Below are 23718 nucleotides of genomic sequence, written 5' to 3' on the forward strand. Positions count from 1 at the left end.
GCTATTAGCGATTGTACCACAAACACCTATATGTCGATCAAGTGACGGTCAGTGATCGGCTATTAGCGATTGTACCACAAACACTTATATGTCGATCAAGTGACGGTCAGTGATAGGCTATTAGCGATTGTACCACAAACACCTATATGTCTATCAAGTGACGGTCAGTGATCGGCTATCAGCGATTGTACCACAAACACCTATATGTCGATCAAGTGACGGTCAGTGATCGGCGATTAGCAATTGTACCACAAACACCTATATGTCGATCAAGTGACGGTCATTGATCGGCGATTAGCAATTGTACCACAAACACCTATATGTCGATCAAGTGACAGTCATTGATTGGCGATTAGCAATTGTAGCTACTGCATTGCACACATGCACACACATCGTTGATCGAGGGGTAGGGGTTGTCATGCGACCATGAAGACTCCAGCAGAACAGCGACGTATGCCAAGCTCAGACTACCAACTGCCAGCACAAAGTTGGCAGACTTTCTGCTCTCGCTCTCACTTCTACGACTGACCAGTTGCTAGTCTGAGCGCTCTTACAACTCGAGTCTCGACGTATAACCCATTAGTTGTTAATCTGAAATAACCCGTGGTTAGTTGGGAGTTGCGGAAATTACAACGCAACCGTCGAGTTGGCCAACTTCGTCGTGACAATTGACAGTACGAGCCTAGCATAACATTCCGATCCACGAGACAAACGGATAACTTGCGATCAGCCACATGTCCGATCAGTGCCATTTATCGGCTGGTGTTTTTCGTGCATTACCTATTCTAGAGGATTATAGTGGCATTCCGCATGCAGAGGGCATTATAGTTCAAATTACATGAATTTACGGCCAGGATCAAACAACTATAACTCTTTCATTATTAATGCATCGAACCAATCACATAAATATTGCTACGAGATCAAATTCGGCGAGATTAGGTTAGTTTGAGAAAATTACTTTCATTTAGATGTCGCGGCGTGGACTAATGAAGCCCTGCATGTCATTGATTTACCCTAATACCAGGCGAAGTCAGGAGCCCGGCAACAAGTGACTGGTCAACTGTAGTGTGTCATACTACTTACCATATATCCACGCATACAGCAAGTGCGAGTTTTACAACACCTCGCTACATCGTAACCTAAAGCTAGTTTGTGTCCAGCATGGTGATTCCGTCCACATTGACTCCCCCAACCCCCACTAAAACAACTTAGCTTACTTCATGTGCACTTTCCACAGATAGGAGTTTACATACCACACCCATTGTTGTACCAGTCGTGGGTTATTGAATGGGACGGGAAAACCCGAGTCCGTCGAGGATAGTCGAACCTGCCACCAACTACATCCCAGGCGAGCACTTTGCCACTGAGCTACACTCCGTGCCAGTTACGAGAGAGACCGGATCAACTAAGTCTCTAAAACTTAAATAATACTGTGAATCGATTAATAATCGTATCCAAAAGTGGCCAGGTTCCAGAAGCGTCCGAAGATAAATATAGGTTTTTGACTTATATTGAAGAATTTACTCCAGATGTTATAAGCAATAGACTGATATTGAAATATTTACTGTAGTTAGGGTTATGCAGGCCTCAAACTTGTATTGAATTATATATTACAGTAATGGTTATATATAAATCACACTTATACTGGACGATTTACGGTAGTAATGATTACACAGATCTAACACGTATATTGAATTATTTACGGTAGTTATAACTGCGCAGATCACATTTATATTGAATTATTTACGGTAGTTATGATTACACAGACCTCACACTAATATTGAATTATTTACGGTAGTTATGATTACACAGACCTCACACTTATATTGAATTATTTACGGTAGTTATGATTACAGACAACATTTATATTGAATTATTTACTGCACTTAGGCTCGATTTCGCTTTGTCATTTCAGCCATGTATCGCGGTTCTAAGTGGGTTCAAACTCCGTTTAACAGAAATTTCCATTTCTCGTTTCAGCTCGTATTCTTAATAGGCTATAGTCTACCGTGTGTTGTTAGAATACGGTTTGACCAATTTGATGCATCCATTCGTACATTGAAGACGAAGTCCTACAGTAACGTATTTTCACGTACTAGAATAATAGTTTCTGGCATGAGTCCTTTTGTATATAGTTTTTCTGACACGAGTCTCAAGAAAATCAATCGTCACTATAAGGAATGGATGCAGAGTTAAGGAATGGATGTGTGCTTGTAGACGGTTTTTCTAGCAAGGCTTTGTGGCACTTTGCTACTGGTGGATTGAAATAAAGTACTGTCGGAAATAGAATGAATGTGATTTTCGTCGATTATTTCTTACGGACAAGTAAATATTTTGTAAAAATCTATTTAATGATAGTCTACCTAATTTAGCATTTACTTGTTTTGGCTCTCATTGATGTACAAGGTGGTGTTTACTCTTGAAATTAAAAGAAAGATGTCAGTAAACAGGTGATTTGTGCATTTTATTGGAACAGACTATAACAAATTTTTGTCAACATGTGTCAATTTCATTGCTGTTACAATATGTGAGGGACTGTTTCTGATGACGGGTTACCCCTATCCCTCTCCAAAACAAAATATTTGTTGACATTTATACGTAACTTTTGAGCAAAACTGTCAAGAACCATTCTGAGTTTGTGATCTATTATACTGGTATTAAAAGTGCTATCTCAAAGTTGTATAATGATAGCTATTGCAAATCATGTTTTTATTAAATTTTGCTTTAATATTTAAAGACATTATAGCAAATAATTTTATCTACTAGTAGAAAATAAATTTTTATTGAAAAATATTTATCACAAACAGGACATTTTTTTTATTTAACGACGCACTCAACACATTTTATTTATGGTTATATGGCGTCAGACATATGGTTAAGAACCACACATATTGAGAGACTCGGGGAAACTCGCTGTCGCCACTACATGGGCTACTCTTTTCGATTAGCAGCAAGTGATCTTTTATATGCACCATCCCATATACAGGATAGCACATACCACGGCCTTTGATGTACCAGTCGTGGTGCACTGGCTGGAGCGAGAAATATCCTAATGGGCCCACTGACGGGGATCGATTCCAAACCGACCGCGCATCAAGCGGGCGCTGTACCACTGGGCTACGCTTCGCCCTATCACTAACAGATGCTCACATATAACTTCTAATATAGCACCTTTAAGTGGTTGCAAGATTTTGTAAATTTCTAATGTAGTTATATTGAATTTATATTCACTAAATATGCTGGTCATAATTTATAATTTATGCTGCAATTCAAAATAATCAGTTAACTTGCAGTTTTAAATTAAAAGTTTGTTTAAGGGTAAATGAAATTGACACATATCATCAAAATGTGTTATAGTCTGTTCCAATAAATAATTTGTAATGTAAAACTGAAGACTAATTTTTTATTTATTTATTTATTTATTTTTTTTATAAATAAATAAATAATTTTTAATGTATAATTGAAGACTGATAACCCATCCCGTACGTATTGGTATAGTTCGCTGTACTGCGGCCACTAAAATAGACTAGCCCGATATTTTTAGAATTTGTATGCTCCCAAATAACGTTATAAAAGGCGAAGTGTGATTGGTCAATATTTAAATTATTATTTACAGACGAAATGTTACCTGGACATTGGAGACTACGCAGTGTTGTTAGCAATCTGATTAACATTAGTTCTACTGGTCTAAATAAGGAATTCGTAATTCACATGTGATATCGTATACCCTCAGAATAATTCGGAATATTTTCATATTATTTTCAAATGACTGGCATGATTCTGCAAGTAAGGTTTTGATTGGTGGACATGAGCTACAGCTGGCTGCTGTTAGATCCACATGTAATAGTGGAGCTAATTTTAATTAGACTGAAAGGTGCCAGAAAGCCGTGCTTGCAAAACGGTCTGGCACACGTCCCCTGACGGTAATGCGCCCTTTTCATTAGTTAATTGGTCTTGTACCACGCTTTGGTGTCGGTCCCTTTGATTTTACCCGTGGTGTATCCCATAGTTAGACTCGTGTCAGAAAAAACAACTACAAAAGGACTCATGCCAGAAATATTGTTGTCAGACTGTAGAAACGTTATCTGGAATTGGAGTGGGTGGGGAGGGGAGTACAACTGTTGCTTAAATCTATTATCTTTCTTTTATTTGGGGGTTCGTTTTTTGTTTTGTTGTTGTTGTTGGGTTGTTTTTTGTTTTTTGTTTGTTGTTGTTTTTTGGGTAGATGAGCGGCTATAATGAGCAGATGTTGTCATATTAATCACATATCATATCATATTAATCAATAAAAAAGAATGAAAGATCGGATTATAACGGGCAACATAATATGTACGTCTGGTTTAGCTCAGCCAAATAATGATTTTGCAAGCACGGCGTCGTGGTTAGGCCATCGGTCTACAGGCTGGTAGGTACTGGGTTCGGATCCCAGTCGAGGCATGGGATTTTTAATCCAGATACCGACTCCAAACCCTGAGTGAATGCTCCGCATGGCTCAGTGGGTAGGTGTAAACCATTTGCACCGACCAGTGATCCATAACTGATTCAACAAAGGCCATGGTTTGTGCTATCCAGCCTGTGAGAAGCGCAAATAAAAGATCCCTTGTTGCCTGTCGTAAAAGAGTAGCCTATGTGGCGACAGCGGGTTTCCTCTAAAATACAGTATTAGAATGACCATATTTTTGACGTCCAATAGCCGATGATAAGATAAAAAATCGATGTGCTCTAGTGGCGTCGTTGAATAAAACAAACTTTACTTTTTTGTGTCAACGTAGGGGAAAAACCCAGTTTTGGTAAAATTAAATAACATTGTTTCAAAAACTGTATTATTTAAGGATACTGTGGTGTACTTCCATGTTAGTCCTAAAATAGACGGCAATCACAGGACTGTTATTTCGCCTTCGTATTCAATAAAATATCGCATATCTTAGTGTAATTTGTTTGACTAGTTCGTCACATTTTGACAATCAGATCACTTTATGACATTAGTATCAGTACATACAAATCTGTGGGAATAATGACCTAAAATCCACACACACACACACACACACACACACACACACACACACACACACACACACACACACCGCCCATCCTCCGACCCCAGTCCCACCTACAATTGAATTTGTGAAGGAAAATAATGTTATTTGTACTGTTTGTGCTTTTAAGAACATCGTTGATCACTCCAATGCAACTGTTTTTAAAACAAAATTGCTCAAATTATTTATGGTGGAATTTGAATGAATTTGTATCTATGTATGGGGTATTTCAAGCTCTGACTGTGAAAACGTTTCATCGGTGACAGTACATTTTTATTATACCATACTGATTTATTCACTCAACATTACAATCTGTATAAAAATTATAACGATGTAATGACTTTTAGATCCTGTATATAATTATAAAGTAAATATTCAGTAAATACTTTAAAAAGTCACTTTTTTCTTCTATTCCAATGTATTTAAAACTCCGTTTAAGTAGTGAAGATGTGTACTTGTGTTTGCTGGGTGTCATTTTAAGCAACACAGCTAATCTTCTCTTCGTTGGATTACAGAAAAGTTTAAAATTAAACATGGTTAACGGGTGTGAAACATGATTAATTAGACAACACACAGAAAAAGGAAACGTCATAGTGATTCATACACCTATTCACTTTATGGCCCGTTGTCACGGGGATTCTATAATTCCCGTAACCGAATAAAACACGATTATCAAAATGTCTCTCCTACTTGTATATCTATTAGATATCTCTGTAACAGGCGGTTAAACTCTAGTATGGCTCGTCTAGGTATGATCAGAGATACGATCTTATATAAAGTATATATTATTATAGCACGTTAGTTCTCTAGAAAACACAACAAAACACAATACACTTTGGAATCTGTATTATCCTACGCTGACAAATGTACAGCCGTAGTAGTTAATTAATAACAGCAATAATAACAACCCAGAACTGATCACTTAATTAGTTAATCTCTAGGTGTCTAGTTACACAATATGCGAATCACTTCACCGTTACACCACACCCACACGTGTGATAATTGAGAAACGCTTCCAGGAGAAGTTAATTAATAAAGGAATTACAACACCATTCCTAACTGGTTAATTTTTAATTAACCCTTACTACTCGTTCAGTAACGTGTGATAATTTAGGAACGCTTCCAGGGGAACTTAATTAATAAAGGAATTACAGCTCTATTCCTAACGGGTTAATTTTTAATTACCCCTAACTACTCATTCAGTGACCTTGTAACACAGAATTAATACTGGTTCCGATCAAAATAAAGACAATAACCTACAGTGTACCTAGGTCTCCTAGGATGACTGGCTAAGCTTTATATTACCAAATACTCGTATAATGTTAGAACAAGAAGTCTACGATTTACTTCGTCAGATGACCGAAGACACTGTCTAAAGAATATTGGTATAATACAGTATTAAAATATTTAAAAGTCACATCAATCACATCAAGGTTATACACAGAGCAGAAATGATATTTACCAAGTCCTAACGGACTACGTTCGTGATCCCCTGGAGCCTTCCTAGTTCGTTCTCTCGATATCTCTAAAACACTAGCTATTTATTATAAATCAGGATTTTGCCTGGGGGTACAAGGCGGTACCTCACGTATCATCTCATATTCTACCTCTACTAGAGTCGGTATATTTCTCTCTGATCGTCAGTCTCGCTGTCGCCAAACGCGAGCAATCTCCTGGCCATAAACAGCACTACCGGAGATATTACGTAACTACTAGCCACATGGCCTCCGCACCTGGCTGGGTGTGTATTAGGCGTACCGATCGAGGACCGTCGCGCAGAAGTATTACGTAACAAGTTGCCCATCTGGGCTTAAGTGCAATGAAACTGCACACGGCCCTCTAACACAATTAAAATCGCCACAGGCGAAACAAATTTAAGAGCATGTACCGTCACACCCGTGGATCAAACTTTTGTCCGGTGATCTATGATTTTAGGGGGATATTCCAGTAATATAAGGATATTTTTTATAATATGTGAAAACTTCAAGAAGGTGTAATGACTTTTAAATTTTGACCGAATAGTATCATTTCCCCTCAACAGTACCGACAAATACATACTCAATATAACGTAAGGCGTAAAAAAAATATTTGTGTTTCCGGTTTCCCGACCGACCCTAATTTTACTCTACGACCCTAAAAAAAAATTTGACTACCAAAAAAAACAAAAACAATATCTACCGCGATTTTTGCAGTCCGCAAACTAGGTTCGTAACCAGGGGTGGGGAAAAGCCCCCTTTTCCCGGTCTGGGACCGATTCTCGATCTCTGAGACCGAAATTATTTTTTAAAAACGGGCGTTTGCCGGTCCCACTTTTGTCATTTTTGTCGGTCCGAAGCACCTGTCCTTTTCTATTACAGGAACAAATTCCCATCCGCCAATTGGATCGGCCTCCCCAGACATTGGTATCTTGTGCATGATTTAAAATAATAATAAATAAATAAATAGTGGTCAGACTGACTGGTGTTTCAGACGTCTGTGATTTTAAAGTCTGCCATAAGTCGAACCTACAATCAATCTACTGCCACTAGGCTAGACATTTGTCAAAGCCGCTGAGCTGGTCACGAGATAAAACAGACGTTAACAATGACATCATTCTTGGTGAAAAAGCTACCAAGGTATTACACCCCAGTTAAAACAAAGGACCCAGCGTTTGCAACTGGTCACAATCAACACATGTCAACAACGCCTTTTTAACGGAGCTCTGCCGCCAGTGTCGGGTCGAGTGTCCGAGTCCGACTCCGAGGTAAGAGGCTGTTGTGAAATACAAAACTGCTTGAAATAGCATAAAATATTCTGAAATAATCTATAAATGTGTTTCTTGACTGTTCAATGTAGTGTATCAAATAATTATAAAGGACTTTAAAATTTAAAAAAAAGGTTTACACCTTTTTTTTTTTAAAGTGGGAGTGAGCTGGAATAGCTAAACCGGCTATCTTTAGAGCCAGGAGAGGTCAAATGTCATCCGATCGGCGACAACGTTATTTTGTCTAAACGTGTGCTAGCTCAAGTTGTCAAACGCTCCAACGGTGTTATTGTTTATTAATTTTCAGGATACAGTACTGAATACTTGTACTTTTTATACATATATGGGAGTTAAAATGCTTAACTTTTATTCCTTTTTTATATTATTTATTCCATTATGTAAAAAAATATAATTAGGTTTTTTTTCGCTGATGTGATCAAATATTTTGTTTTTCTTTCATGTTTTGATGTTTATGGTTTCGCGTTCATGATTCAAGATAAAAATATACAAATGTCATGATTTTGTTTTTAAAACACTATTTGGCAAATATCACCTTTTAAATGATTTTATAATTTTTATTTTTATTCCTTTCTTGGATTTATGAAGCAAGCCGGACGATTGATCCCTGCAGTAGACCACGTGCTGTGAGGTAGGTTGCATGGACTAGGTGACTGAAATCAAATAGATGACATGGATCACTTCGGGGTTTTTTTCTATCGGTAAATAACTCGGTATCATTGTAAACTATAGCATGCGTATAACAGATTGTCAATATTTAATAAAGCCGATCGTGCCTGAAAACTAATGACAATCCGTGGAACAGCTGTTACTTAAAAAGATAACAACACGTTCTGCCACAAGTGTGAGGTACAAGACAATGACGCGCGCCGAGCACGTGGTCGCAGTGAGCGGAATTCAATTACCAGGTAGCCGACCTCGTGAAAGATTAAATAAAAGAAAACACGCATCCAAACGGACATCCATCCACCATCCATCCAACTATACAACCATACAACCATACAACCATACATACATACATACAATATATGCATGCATTCATGACTGCATGCATACAAACATAAAACTATGCATGCATACAAAATACATCCATCTATACATATATACATACATTCATACCGTCACACAATTTCGATCGACATATGTTTTTGATACCTCGTTTGTAACTGCATGTATCAACGTGAACATAAACAAAGACGTGTCTTCTTTTCTTTCTTTCTTTCTTTTTGTTCAAGTCTACCAACGTTATATTTTAATTATAATACCATGAATATTGTCCCTGTTATCAGTATTTGCTAATGCAATATTTTGGTACTAATAAAATGCCTCACAGAGCGAAATCCAGTTACCAGAAATCCCTGCAAAGTTATCTTCTGCTACGCTGACATTAGTTTTGTCAAAGTTAGATGATATAACGGTGAACAGTAAAATTGACTGAAGGCTAGTTAGGTTACCTCTTACATCGTTCACTGCAAAGTTCTTTAAGGCAAGTTCTAGTGGGAGCCTGTTTACATTTAGTATAAATCAAGGCGGTTTGGTCGAGGTAGATTTGTCGATATACGTTCTCAAACAGCAAGCGATGAAGCAAGACGTGTGTGCCTGCTCTCTTGAGTTACCCCCCTCTCCCCCCCCCCACTGGGGGGGGGGGGACTCATTGCTAGTTACGGGAAGTTAATGGAATACCGCGTCACGCACACCGGGTCACGGGCAACCGTGACCTTGGTGTACGGTGACCCGGTTACGAAGCCAACCAGGAAGAGAAGAAGGAGGAAGACGGACGCGCCAGGGGCGGACCGGGGGAGGACAAAACCGGCAGCTCAACTGCCGGCGGCGACCTTTCCCGTAGTTCACCCCCAGCACCGGTCTACACCAGCGAGGCCAGACGATCCAGCCCAGCCGGATCTACCTGTCGACTTGCCAGAGGCGGACCCCGACCTGAACCAGGCCGTGATGGAATCGCCCCCCACAACTCCACAGACTTCAGCTCCCGGGACTCCAGCGTTGCCACCTACACCTAGGAAGAGTGCCGCCGTAGAGTCCCAGGCCCGTCTTGTGGCCGTTGGAAAGCGGAAAGCGATTGCGTCCCCAGGCGACCAACCAGTCAAGCCAAGCCCGCCGACTCAACCGCCGACACCGCCTACAGCTTCAGCAGAAGATCCGCCCTCTGGACAGCCTTGGTCACTCCAGGCCGGCAAGTTACCAACTCGCTATTCCAGGCTCGTCAAGACTAACATTGGGGATGTTCGTCGGCTACTCTGTGAACCCAGACAGGAAACGTACGAACCTCTACCACTAACTGATGGAGAATACACGGTGCGCAGGATCACGATGCAGGATGGGCGTGGGATTTGTCTCACCGTCCGCCGGAGGGGACTTTTCCACCAAGGACTGCTTCTCGATGAAATGGACAACCCGACCATCCACCGCGTCATAAAGACCGTTGCCGGGGAAGACTACCGTCCTATCACCGAGATTATCGCAGAGTCTACATACCGGCAAGCCCTCCACCATCTTGATGCATCCCTGTTCATCGCTTCTCCTTGACGACATCCCCGCTAACAACCTTTCCTAGGACAGGTAACAACCTCCTTTTTGGGCTAGTTAGACTTTAAACGTTTTAGAAGCAGTTCAAAATTCTTATGTTTATTTTTTTTATAAATAGTCTAACGCATTTTATTTTGGCGCCCGATCAATTGCTCAAAATCACCTTAAAAACCTTTTGGCCGAGCAGTCTTAACTATTTTGGGTCAAATTTTAGAGTCCAGACATGTTTTTGGAGGCAGTTACTCTTTGTAGACTTAGGTAAAATACAGGCTTCACCGAGGAATCGAAATTCAGCCAATCAGAGCACGGCTCCCACTCGGTGTTACTTCAAGTTTGCGAAGTGTCTGCTATTTGGTCCGCGCTCGCGTTGACTTTACTAAATGGCTTTTTTCCAAATTCCGCCCACCTCAAACTTACCCCCCCCCCTGCTCCGGAGTTAGTCACTGGCGAAGTCAGAGGCTAAATCCGTAGTGGGCGTGCCTGAACCTTCGTGGATAGGGGCACGTTAATAGAGTTGCCCATTGCCCCCCATTGTCGATATAGTTCTGTGCCTCTGTCAGTCGCTATAGCAGCTGCATGTTTACGGCAGTCATAGTTTGTGAAAAGAAAATAGTGTTACAACTTACAATGCACCACTGTTGGTATCGTCACAGTGTAACATTTACAACTATATTCAAAATATATTTATATTTTATCTGTGCATATACGATTCAGTAATTGTTCTGATATCACCTGTCGATTATGCAACAACTTAGTCTTTAGTTACTTAGAGGCTAGCAATCAGACCAATTAGTGTGAAACAAAATTACAGCAATCACGAAACATACCTATTAATTAGTATGTTAGTAGTTAGCGCATACAATTTATCATGTGAAAAATAATGGGTATGTTCCGACTAACAACACAATTCACAAAGTCTTAGCCTGGGTGTGTTGGCTAGGGCAGCACTGTTGGCGGGAGATCAATTCCCAAGGAACATTAAGATGTAACTATTTGAGCCGGGTCTTATAAAAGAAAACCCCCCAGAAAAAGACAGACCAAAGCGGGGACCCAAGGACGGCAGCCCTGCTGTCATTCCCTTGCGGGGTCCTCAACCGCAGTATGTTGCTAACTTATTAATCATGTGCTGGGGTGTCGTTAAACATTCATTCATTCATTCATTATTAATGATGTTTTATGTTGGAAAGTGAAATAGAAAACATACATCACTAACGTGTGAGTTCTGTTCCTTCATTTAACATTCCGGTAAAGCAAAACAAACAGAACTACTCTTTGTTAGTATTATGGACACAGGGCACAATTATTTACACTATATGGTTCTTTACAGCGTTAGTGGCTATAGCACTTTTATTAATATCAGTAGGCCCAGGGATTTGTTTTTAAGCCTGAGGGCAACATACCCTGAAAAGGACCATCCATATTGTCCAGTTCTTTCTCCCAGAATATTGGTTTAAACAAACACACCCACTAAACCTGGCCGGAGTACACCCATTTTACAAAAAAACAAACAAAAAAACACAAAAAAACACCCCACAAAAACCCACTACTTTTACATGGGCCGAGTTTACCACAAAACAGTCATCAATGTTAATAAGTTACACGTGTTTGCAAATTACATGCTCTCATGTCAATTTCAGTCTAATAGTTGCCACTTCAAAGCTGTCTACCATGAAATAATCAGTCAAACAGCAGACTACAAGCGCGGATATATTTCTGCATTTTGGTCAACCTAATGAGAAGATAAGTGTGATCTAATGTACAGTGTATGTAGTGTAGTTTCTCACTGGTATAGCATTGTTTTAACGTAACGTGATGCATCTTAATATAGTATTATAATTGTAGTGAATTACTTGATTGGATCATAATTAACAGTTTATATACCTTTATCATGCAACCATGTTCCCTGTGAGCCGATAACCCTTACATGATAATAAGTGGTATTATGTCACTGCCTGATAACATCTCCGTTGCTAGCATGATAACCTTGGCGTTGCTATTCGGAGATTGTACAACCGGTGGGCGCACTATGAGCACAGCACGTAAAAAATACAATGTTACAAAATGGTTAGATCATAAGGCTGATATGATTACAGCTAGTAAAATATATCGTAAAACTGTAAGTAAATATCTTAATAAACATAGAAGAAATGTTCAATGTAAACTACGTCATATGCAGAGTAAACGACCTAAGGATTTTTTGAGATTATTTAATGGAGTGAATAGAAAGGAAACACCAAATGATATTGATTTGAACGCTTTATATAAATATTTTGAAGCTGTAAATAGTAATGTAAGTGATGCAACGAGACCTTTCTAATGTCGACAATGCTCTACTTGATGCTGCTATAACTGAAGAAGAAATTCGTTATTCTGTAAGATGCTTGAACAATGGTAAAGCACCTGGTGATGATGAAGTAATCAATGAACACATATAATCTACTATTGACATTTTATTACCTTTCTATGTCACCCTGTTTAACAAGATATCTGACACAGGTATAATTCCTGACACCTGGATAAATGGTATCATTTTACCTATATACAAAACACAACGAGGATGCATCATTATCAGAGAACTATCGACCTATCACTATACTTAGCTGTCCAGGTAATTTTTAACCTCCATTTTAAATAAATGTTTAACGAAATTTATTGAAAATAATAGATTTCTCTCTGAAGTGCAAGCTGGTTTTAGAAGAGGCTGTTCTGAGACTGATCGTGTATTCACGTCACATTCTGTTATTGAGTATATGAGATGTCGCAATAAGAAATTATATTCTACATTTATTGATTTTAGTAAAGCGTTTGACCAAGTCTGGAGATCTGGACTTTGGTTTTAGGTTTTAAATATTGGTATATCTGGTAATTGTTTTAATGTTATTTTCAATATGTATCAACACATCAAATCCTGTGTACAGTTTGATGTCAAAATGTCTGAGCCCTTCTTGTGTCAATCTGGCGTAAGACAAGGAGAAAATCTGTCTCCCTTATTGTTTGCCATTTATCTTAATGATCTTGAAAGCTATTTAAATAATGAACATTGTAATGGTGTGAAGATAGATGATATTGCTTTAATAAACTTTCTTAAAATACTTATTCCACTTTATGCTGATGACACTGTTATTGTTGACCGGCCTCGGTGGCGTCGTGGTAGGCCATCGGTCTACAGGCCGGTAGGTACTGGGTTCAGATCCCAGTCGAGGCATGGGATTTTTAATCCAGATACCGACTCCAAACCCTGAGTGAGTGCTCCGCAATGCTCAATGGGTAGGTGTAAACCACTTGCACCGACCAGTGATCCATAACTGGTTCAACAAAGGCCATGGTTTGTGTTATCCTGCCTGTGGGAAGTGCAAATAAAAGATCCCTTGCTGCTAATCGGAAGAGTAGCCCATGTAGTGGCGACAGCGGGTTTCCTCTCAAAATCTGTGTGGTCCTTAACCATATGTCTGACGCCATATAACCGTAAATAAAATGTGTTGAGTGCGTCGTTAAATAAAACATTTATTTCTTTCTTTCTGTTATTGTTGCTGAAAATATTTTTGACATACAAAATTCGATAAATGTATTCCATAATTATTGTATTAGATGGAAACTGACTGTTAATACAGCAAAGACAAAAGTTGTTGTTTTGGGGTCAAAAAGTCGTAGACCTCCTGTGTTTACTATAGATAATAGCACGTTAGAAGTAACTGGTTGTTATAAATAACTTCGATTGTACATTTCAAAGAACGACACATATTCATGAGTAAAGAAACGTATCGTGGAACAAGCCACAAAAGCCATGTTTTTGCTTAAATCTCGAATATGTAACCTCAGTTTGCCTACTGATTGCCAACTTAAACTTTTGACCAAACCATTTTACCTATTTTATTATATGGTTGTGAAATATGGGATTTTAAAAATTCTCTATTATCAAAAGTGTGTATACTAGGCTCCTAAGAAGTATTCTTGGCGTAAAACATAGTAGACCTTTGTATATGATGTGTGGTGAACTTGGAAGATCCCCTCTTATTATTTATGTGAAAGCTAGAATGATTAGTTATTGGTGTAATACGGTATATAGTAATAATATAGTAATGTAAATACGCTATCTCATAGAATATATAAGCCATTACTTTCAGATTATACTAATGGAACCTATACATATAAATGGTTTAAATTTATTGAAAGTATTTTTAATGAAACAGGATTTAGTTTTGTATGGTTATCCCAAAATTATGTTAACTACGGTAATTTGAGTAACGTTATTTTAAAGAGACGGAAGAACCAGTATTTGTAAACATGGAAAGATACTGTTTATCATTCAAGCAAAGGTACTAATTACAGGATTTTTAAATACAACATTAACTTGGAACCTTATTTGTTACTACCAAATAAAACCGATATATCTACTTTTGTTAACTATCGTACTACCGAACATTAGCTACCAATCGAAGTTGGAAGGTGGGAGAATATTCATCGATAAATGTCGATGGTGATGGATATTACTACTTGTTTCAATGCATTTTTTTTCAATAAAGGAAGACGCATCTATATACCAAAGTATTTCTGTACTAGACCAAATATTGTTAAATACCGCGAACTGTTTTGTAGTACGAATATTAAGTTACTAAATACTATCTGTAAATGTATTGACTGTGTTTTAAAAACCTTTAAATCCCCAAGCTAATTAATTAATTAATTTATTTATTTATTTATTAGGTAGTGCTGCAATAATTTGTATTGTACATGCAGTAGTAGCTACCGGTATTTACTCATGTATCATGTCTATGTGATCTGAGTTCAAATAAAGTTGTGTCGTTGTTGTTGTTGTTGCTGCTATGTGTTATCCGGTTACAAGGAAATAAATCCATTTTATAATTTCTGTTTTGTAATAGGCGTCTGGATTGGTTAAAATGCTATCACGTGATCTAAAAAAAACCGTGTTCTTTCTTCCATGATCGCGAAAACTGCACTTTTTCTGTAAACAAATAAGTGACAATTCAGGCTTTAAACGACTCCGGTTTTGAACTGAGATACATAATGTATTTGACAGGCCACAAAAAACGAAGCTTCTATTAGAAGTTATAGCAGAGAATGCTCAACAAATCAAAAGAGAGACATGAGCGCAGCTTTGTCACATTTGACAAAAACATCAAATCGACAACTTACACGCGCGAAAACGCATTCGACTTCGTGCACAATTACGTGGCCTGTCCTTTCCGAGAATAATATCACACAATCACAAACTTCCTCTGAAATCTACACATACAGTAACACTGAAACCACTTTATTCCTTTCAAGTCCGTGTTCACATTCACTTTTCACTAATTCAACTTTAATTAAAATTTATAAAACCTTATGTAAATCATTATAATGAATCGGAGATTTGACGGAAAAAAACGAATGTAACTTTCTAAGGGAATTCCATTATTTGTGTATTGATACAGTTGTAAATCATTGTGGAATAGAGTTCGATTGGGTTTTTTTTATTATAGTTTTGTATGATGGCAATATTAATGCATTTGGAATTATAAGAATTATGCGCATGACAGTGGAATAACAGGTTAATAGGAAATGAGTTCTGCGAATGACGGATGTTTACTCAGTTTCAAGGTAGGTTGTCTTCTCATTTTTCAAATATCCATTTACAGGAATAATTGATGAACTGCATAAATAAATATCGCTCCCATTCGGAACGAGTTGGCATTTTGAATTAATGATTTAAAAAAAACAAAAACAAGTAGCTTGTTGCAAAAAAAAAAAAATGTTTACATTGGAACAGCGTCTGACGTCACCAGTAGCCAGTGACGTAGATCTTCATGTCACATACACTTGAATTTATTTACACAGAAAAAGGTATCAGAATTGTAATGCATACAATTGTAATGCGATACAACAGACTTTGAACCCTGAATGTCCACAATATGTTCCATTGCTTGTTTAGTAGAATGTTGGAAAAAAGACAAATTATCTATTATTGCACGTGCTATTGCAGCATTAAATATTTTCTGAAGCTGAATAAATCAATATATTGTGTGGAATCACTGGTGTAGCTGGGGTGTGGGGAGTGTGGAAACTGTCAAAATGAACCCTGCGCGTGCTGTAACCTCACTGTGGTGCAGGAGTGTAACATTCTCTTTGAGAATGGCCAATATAGCAAAAATCCCCTTGTTCTCTTCGAGATACAATTGAAATTTTGAGTAAAAGTCAGTGATATTTGTGTTTTTGCACAGTTCTTTACGCTGTTTCTATTTGAATCTTGAATTTTTGTATTGATGCTGATCATCACTTTATTTGTTTGCATTGCCATGGTTTGACACCCAGTGGCCGATGTATTTTTCGTGCTCGGGTGTCGTTAAACATTCATTCATTCTGTCACAATGAGTGTCATACCATCCATGCCGCACCACGTCCCCACCACACCATCCATGCCGCACCACGTCCCCACCATACCATCCATGCTGCACTAGGGGCGTACGCTGGGGGGTTCAGACGACGACCCCCCCCCCCCACACACACACACACACTCCCAACCACACCATCCATGCCACACCAGGGGCATAGGCTGGGGGGTTCGGACGACACCCCCCCCCCCACACTCCCAACCACACCATCCATGCCACACCACGTCCCCATCACACCATCCATGCCACACTACGTCCCCACCACACCATCCATGCCGCACCACGTCCCCACCACACCATCCATGCCTCACAACGGCCCCACCACACCATCCATGCTGCACCACGTCCCCACCGTACCATCCATGCTGCACCACGTCTCTACCATACCATCCATGCTGCACCACGTCCCCAGCACACCAACTATGCCGCATCACGTCCCCACCGTACCATTCATGCTGCACCACGTCCCCAACACACAATCCATGCCGCATCACGTCCCCACCGTACCATCCATGCCGCATCACGTCCCCAACACACAATCCATGCCGCATCACGTCCCCACCGTACTATTCATGCTGTATCACGTCCCTAACACACAATCCATGCCGCATCACGTCCCCAACACAATCCATGCCGCATCACGTCCCCACCGTGCCATCCATGCCGCATCACGTCCCCAACACACAATCCATGCCACATCACGTCCCCAACACACAATCCATGCTGTACCACGTCGCCAACACACAATCCATGCCGCACCACGTCCCCAACACACAATCCATGCTGCACCACGTCCCCAACACACAATCCATGCTGCACCACGACCCCAACACACAATCCATGCTGCACCACGTCCCCAACACACCATCCATGCCGCGTCATGTCCCCACTGTACCATCCATGCTGCACCACGTCCCCAACACACCATCCATGCCGCATCACGTCCCCATTCGTACCATCCATGCCGCATCACGTCCCCAGCACACAATCCATGCCGCATCACGTCCCCACCGTACCATCCATGCCGCATCACATGCCCAACAGACAATCCATGCAGCATCACGTCACCAACACACAATCCATGCTGCACCACGTCCCCAACACACAATCCATGCCGCATCACGTCCCCACCGTACCATTTATGCCGCATCACATCCCCAACACACAATCCATGCCGCATCACGTCCCCAACACAATCCATGCCGCATCACGTCCTCACCGTGCCATCCATGCCGCATCACGTCCCCAGCACACAATCCATGCCGCATCACGTCCCCACCGTACCATTCATGCTGTATCACGTCCCCAACACACAATCCATGCCGCATCACGTCCCCAACACAATCCATGCCGCATCACGTCCCCACCGTGCCATCCATGCCGCATCACGTCCCCAACACACAATCCATGCCACATCACGTCCCCAACACACAATCCATGCTGTACCACGTCCTCAACACACAATCCATGCTGCACCACGTCCGCAACACACCATCCATGCCGCGTCATGTCCCCACTGTACCATCCATGCTGCACCACGTCCCCAACACACCATCCATGCCGCATCACGTCCCCATTCGTACCATCCATGCCGCATCACGTCCCCAGCACACAATCCATGCCGCATCACGTCCCCACCGTACCATCCATGCCGCATCACATGCCCAATATACAATCCATGCCGCATCACGTCACCAACACACAATCCATGCTGCACCACGTCCCCAACACACAATCCATGCCGCATCACGTCCCCACCGTACCATTCATGCCGCATCATGTCCCCAACACACAATCCATGCCGCATCACGTCCCCAACACAATCCATGCCGCATCACGTCCTCACCGTGCCATCCATGCCGCATCACGTCCCCAACACACAATCCATGCCACATCACGTCCCCAACACACAAGCCATGCTGTACCACGTCCCCAACACACAATCCATGTCGCATCACGTCCCCACCGTACCATCCATGCCGCATCACGTCCCCAACACACAATCCATGCCGCATCACGTCCCCACCGTACCATTCATGCTGTATCACGTCCCGAACACACAATCCATGCTGCATCACGTCCCCAACACAATCCATGCCGCATCACGTCCCCACCGTGCCATCCATGCCGCATCACGTCCCCAACACACAATCCATGCCACATCACGTCCCCAACACACAATCCATTCTGTACCACGTCCCCAACACATAATCCATGCCGCACCATGTCCCCAACACGCAATCCATGCTAACATACAATCCATGCTGCACCACGTCCCCAACACACAATCCATGCTGCACCACGTCCCCAACACACAATCCATGCTGCGCCACGTCCCCAACACACCATCCATGCCGCATCACGTCCCCACCGTACCATCCATGCTGCACCACGTCCCCAACACACCATCCATGCCGCATCACGTCCCCATCGTACCATCCATGCCGCATCACGTCCCTAGCACACAATCCATGCCGCATCACGTCCCCACCGTACCAACCATGCCGCATCACGTCCCCAACACACAATCCATGCCGCATCACGTCCCCAACACACAATCCATGCTGCACCACGTCCCCAACACACAATCCATGCCGCATCACGTCCCTACCGTACCATTCATGCCGCATCACGTCCCCAACACACAATCCATGCCGCATCACGTCCCCAACACAATCCATGCCGCATCACGTCCTCACCGTGCCATCCATGCCGCATCACGTCCCCAACACACAATCCATGCCACATCACGTCCCCAACACACAATCCATGCTGTACCACGTCCCCAACACACAATCCATGCTGCACCACGTCGCCAACACACAATCCATGCCGCATCACGTCCCCACCTTACCATCCATGCTGCACCACGTCCCCAACACACAATCCATGCTGCACCACGTCCCCAACACACCATCCATGCCGCATCACGTCCCCAACACACCATCTATGCTGCACCTCGTCACCGCCACACAATCCATGCCGCACCACGTCCCCAACACACAATCCGTGCTGCACCATGTCACCTCCACACCTTCCATGTCGCATCACACCATCCATTCCACACCACGTCCATACCACACCATCCATGCCGCATCATGTCCCCACCACACCATACATGTCGCACCACATCCCCAATACACCACACACCATCTATGACGCACCCCGTCCCCACCACACCATCCATGCCGCACCACGTCCCCACCATACTATCTATGACGCACCACGTCCCCACCACACCGAATACTGAATACGAATTAAATGTAATATTAGGAAAAACAAATCAGGTTTTAAAGGGACATTCCTGAGTTTGCTATACTTTTTTAAGACGTTATCGACTAATAAAATGTTTCTACAGTTTGTACGATTAAACTTACATATTAAATATATTTTCTTGTTTAGAATATTAGTCGCTGTATATCAAATGTGTTTCTGATCGTTCTAATATTTGTACTAGGTTAATTTTCATTTTATTTCCAAAAGAATATTTTTTCGTACGTATGAAATTATTTGAAGACAAAATCCGCATTTATAAGTTTGGGCTTCTTACAAATATTAAGACGACCAGAAACACATTGAATATACAGACACTGATATTTTAGACAAGAAAATATAGTTAATATGTAAGTTTAATCGTAGAAATATTTTATTAGTCGGAAACATCTTTCAATGCAGCAAACTCAGGAATGTCCCTTTAAATAATTGAACAGACCAATAGTTAAACCCAACATACAAACAATATATAGATATTCATACGTACATACATACATACATACATACATACGTACGTACGTGCACACACATACATACATACATACATACACGCACGCACGCAGACACACGTACACACACATACATAATTACAAACATGCATACTCACATACATACATACATACATACATACGCATATACATACATACGCATATACATACATACATACATACACAAATATATACACACATACATATAGTTAGGTACACAGCAACATATACGTACAAACAGGAATTCGTAAGGTTATATAAAACGGTTACGTGCTCGGTTCATAATCGATCCCCGTCGGTCGGCCCATTGGACTATTTCTCCTTCTGTGGGATGGTGCATACGAAAGATTTCTTGCTTATAAAAAAAAAATATGATTATAAAAAAAAGTGCTTTAGTGGTGTCGTTGAACAAAACAAACTAACTTTATGTAGAAAGGTCGACTGTGTTGGTTACATGTAATAGATCGGTCGGGGCCGCCAAAACGTTGTGTTCCATCCAGTTCGATAGATGAAGCTTCACATTTTTGTTATACAAAATTAACAGTTAAAATATTTCACTAAATTAAATATATATATATATATATATATATATATATATATATATATATATATATATATATATATATATATATATAATGTATATGTATATATATATATATATATATATATATGTATATGTGTGTGTATATGTATATGTATATATATATATATATATGTATATATATATATATGTATATATGTATATATGTATATATGTATATGTATATGTATATGTATATGTATATGTATATATATATATATATATATATATATATATATATATATATATATATATATATATATATATATATATATATATACATATATATATATATATATATATGTATATATACGTATATATATATATATATATATATATATATATATATATATATATATATATATATATATATATATATATATATATATATATATTCGACAGTTGTGGAAACATACTCCCGAACGCCTTTATTTTACATAAAATTATTTCATGAGACAACCACCATGACTACCATCTCACCACCCGTGCCTGCCGCCACGCTCAAACTCTGAATAAGTACCCGCCTTCAAAAGTATGTAATTAAACTGTTCCTACAACACGGTGAACTCGTGTTTGTAGTAAAACCTTACACAAAACGTGACGTTTGTTTACCTCGAAAAACGGGAGAAAAGGTCGCCATTGAACTGAAGCTACACAGCGGGATGCAACCCGCCCTCGCATTCCTCTCTATATACGGATCTAGCGAGCGCGAAGCGGCCCAGCCTCCTGTTCGTGTTGCCGGCTTGTGCGAAGACATTTTGTGCATAACTATTAATGTATAAATGCGCTGCATACGTGCGTGTGCGTGCAAATAGGCTTACCGAAATTAAAGAAAAACTAGAAATATTTGGTTATAAATGTGAATGTATTTTAGTAATTGACAGCGCAGTTTGACACAAGAGAATGAAATAGATAAAAACCCAAGTTATTTTGTTAACATATCCGCCGGGCAATATGGGAATACACAATATAACAGCTATTCTATTCGCAACTGAAGGTTGCGGGGTCCAAGGTCACGCTGGCAGCTGCAATCTGTTCGTCATTCAGTCGGATGAAAGCTCGGCATATTGGATGCATGTTACATATTTGAAACTAATATCTGTTGATTTAAATGAGAATCTGACGATGACTAAATATAACAACTAATCATCCATGCATGGTGGTAGGCCTATATATTTGTTAGTGGTCCCCCGGCGATCAGACTGCTTACACCTACATGAAATAGCTACCAATCACAAATATGTAAAAGTTTCCAACAGGTACTCTCTTACCCACGAAATATTTGAGTTCACCTGTTTTCACCTGAATGGTAGGATAACTATAGGCGTGTGTTATAATGTAGCTATTGAAACAAACCTGCGCAATAAACAGTGGAAGTCCGAAGTCCGCCCCTCCCTGCATTTTGAATCCCCATGGTTGACTTGTATCATATCTTCTCAGTTTAACGAGAACTACATCACCAGTGGCCATCTTGAGTTTGGTAAACAGCTCGCCAGCACAGACTGTGAGCGCAGGCAGCAGACAGCGAGAGTAGGCTCAGTGCGTGGATCAGTTACTGTACCTAGTTTACCTGTCTACCTCCGTCTACTTACGTCTACCGCCACACCACCGGCAGCCTGCCACTCAACACAAACATCACCGGGACATGTGCATAGCATGCTTTGTGTGTGTGTGTGTGGTGTGTGTGTGTGTATGTATGTATGTATGTATGTATATATATATATATATATATATATATATATATATATATATATATATATAAATTAGTGTGTATGTGTGTGCATTTTAGTGTGTGTGTGCGTGCGTGTGTTCTTATATACACGTGCGTATGAACATGCATATCTTTGGATGTGTTTTATACATGCTAGGGGTATTAAACATGAGGAACAGTAATATAGTCCTATCCAGCTGGACAAAGAAGGAAAAGGACACTCCAAGTATGTTCTGTTGTTCATCTAGTTACGGACATAATTTCTCTACATGCGTGCGTGTATGTGTGTGCGTGCGTTTATGTGTGTGCGTGCGTGTATGTGTGTGCGTGCGTGTATGTGTTACCAACTGTATTCAATGTCATTGTAAACACACCATTACATGCAACATCCTTCAACTGTTTGAAAGGTTCTTACGAGGCGTGTCACGGGGGTTGATGGCCCCTTTCAGAGATTTGATCTTATCTACAGTTCTTTACTTTAAACTTAAAAAAGCGAACATTAAAGATACTATTTGCTAATATTACATGCAAGTCCAATTCAGTATTGTTTGTCTTTACATACTCATGAAAACAAACCCAAAGTGCAACACATTTCATATATAATCCTTCATTAAAAAGGCACGAAGTTTAATTATTTCAATTTTAAAATGTTTTGAATGAAAGCTGTATCTACTGTCAAGTCACAAAGCTATAACAGAAACATATCTATAGTGTGTTTCAAAAAAAAATAAAAAATTATCATCCTATCAACATACGTTGATGTTTGACCTATATTAAAGAAATGATTGTAAAACATAATTCAAGAGAAATTACTGTTTTGTATTTTGTAGAAATAATTTTATTTAAAATAAAGACGTTCGTGAGTTATTGATGATTAAACTGTAAAGTGACTAAACATTAGATACTAGTATATAAGGTGGTTGGGTTCAGTATCAT

At 40.1% G+C, this 23718-nt stretch overlaps 1 protein-coding gene across 1 annotated transcript in view; it reads right to left on the reverse strand.

Moving 5' to 3' along the window:
- LOC121390064 (PDZ and LIM domain protein 3-like) overlaps positions 1-22693 on the reverse strand; it is a 37931-nt gene extending 15238 nt beyond the window's left edge. Inside the window, exon 1 of the mRNA XM_041521772.1 lies at positions 22428-22693. Coding sequence (XP_041377706.1) covers positions 22428-22541 — 114 coding nt within the window. The 5' untranslated portion in view covers positions 22542-22693. The remainder of the gene's footprint in view (positions 1-22427) is intronic.
- Between the last annotated feature and the right edge of the window lie 1025 nt (positions 22694-23718).

Source organism: Gigantopelta aegis, chromosome 15, assembly GCF_016097555.1.
Source record: "Gigantopelta aegis isolate Gae_Host chromosome 15, Gae_host_genome, whole genome shotgun sequence".
In the NCBI taxonomy this organism is placed as follows: domain Eukaryota; kingdom Metazoa; phylum Mollusca; class Gastropoda; order Neomphalida; family Peltospiridae; genus Gigantopelta; species Gigantopelta aegis.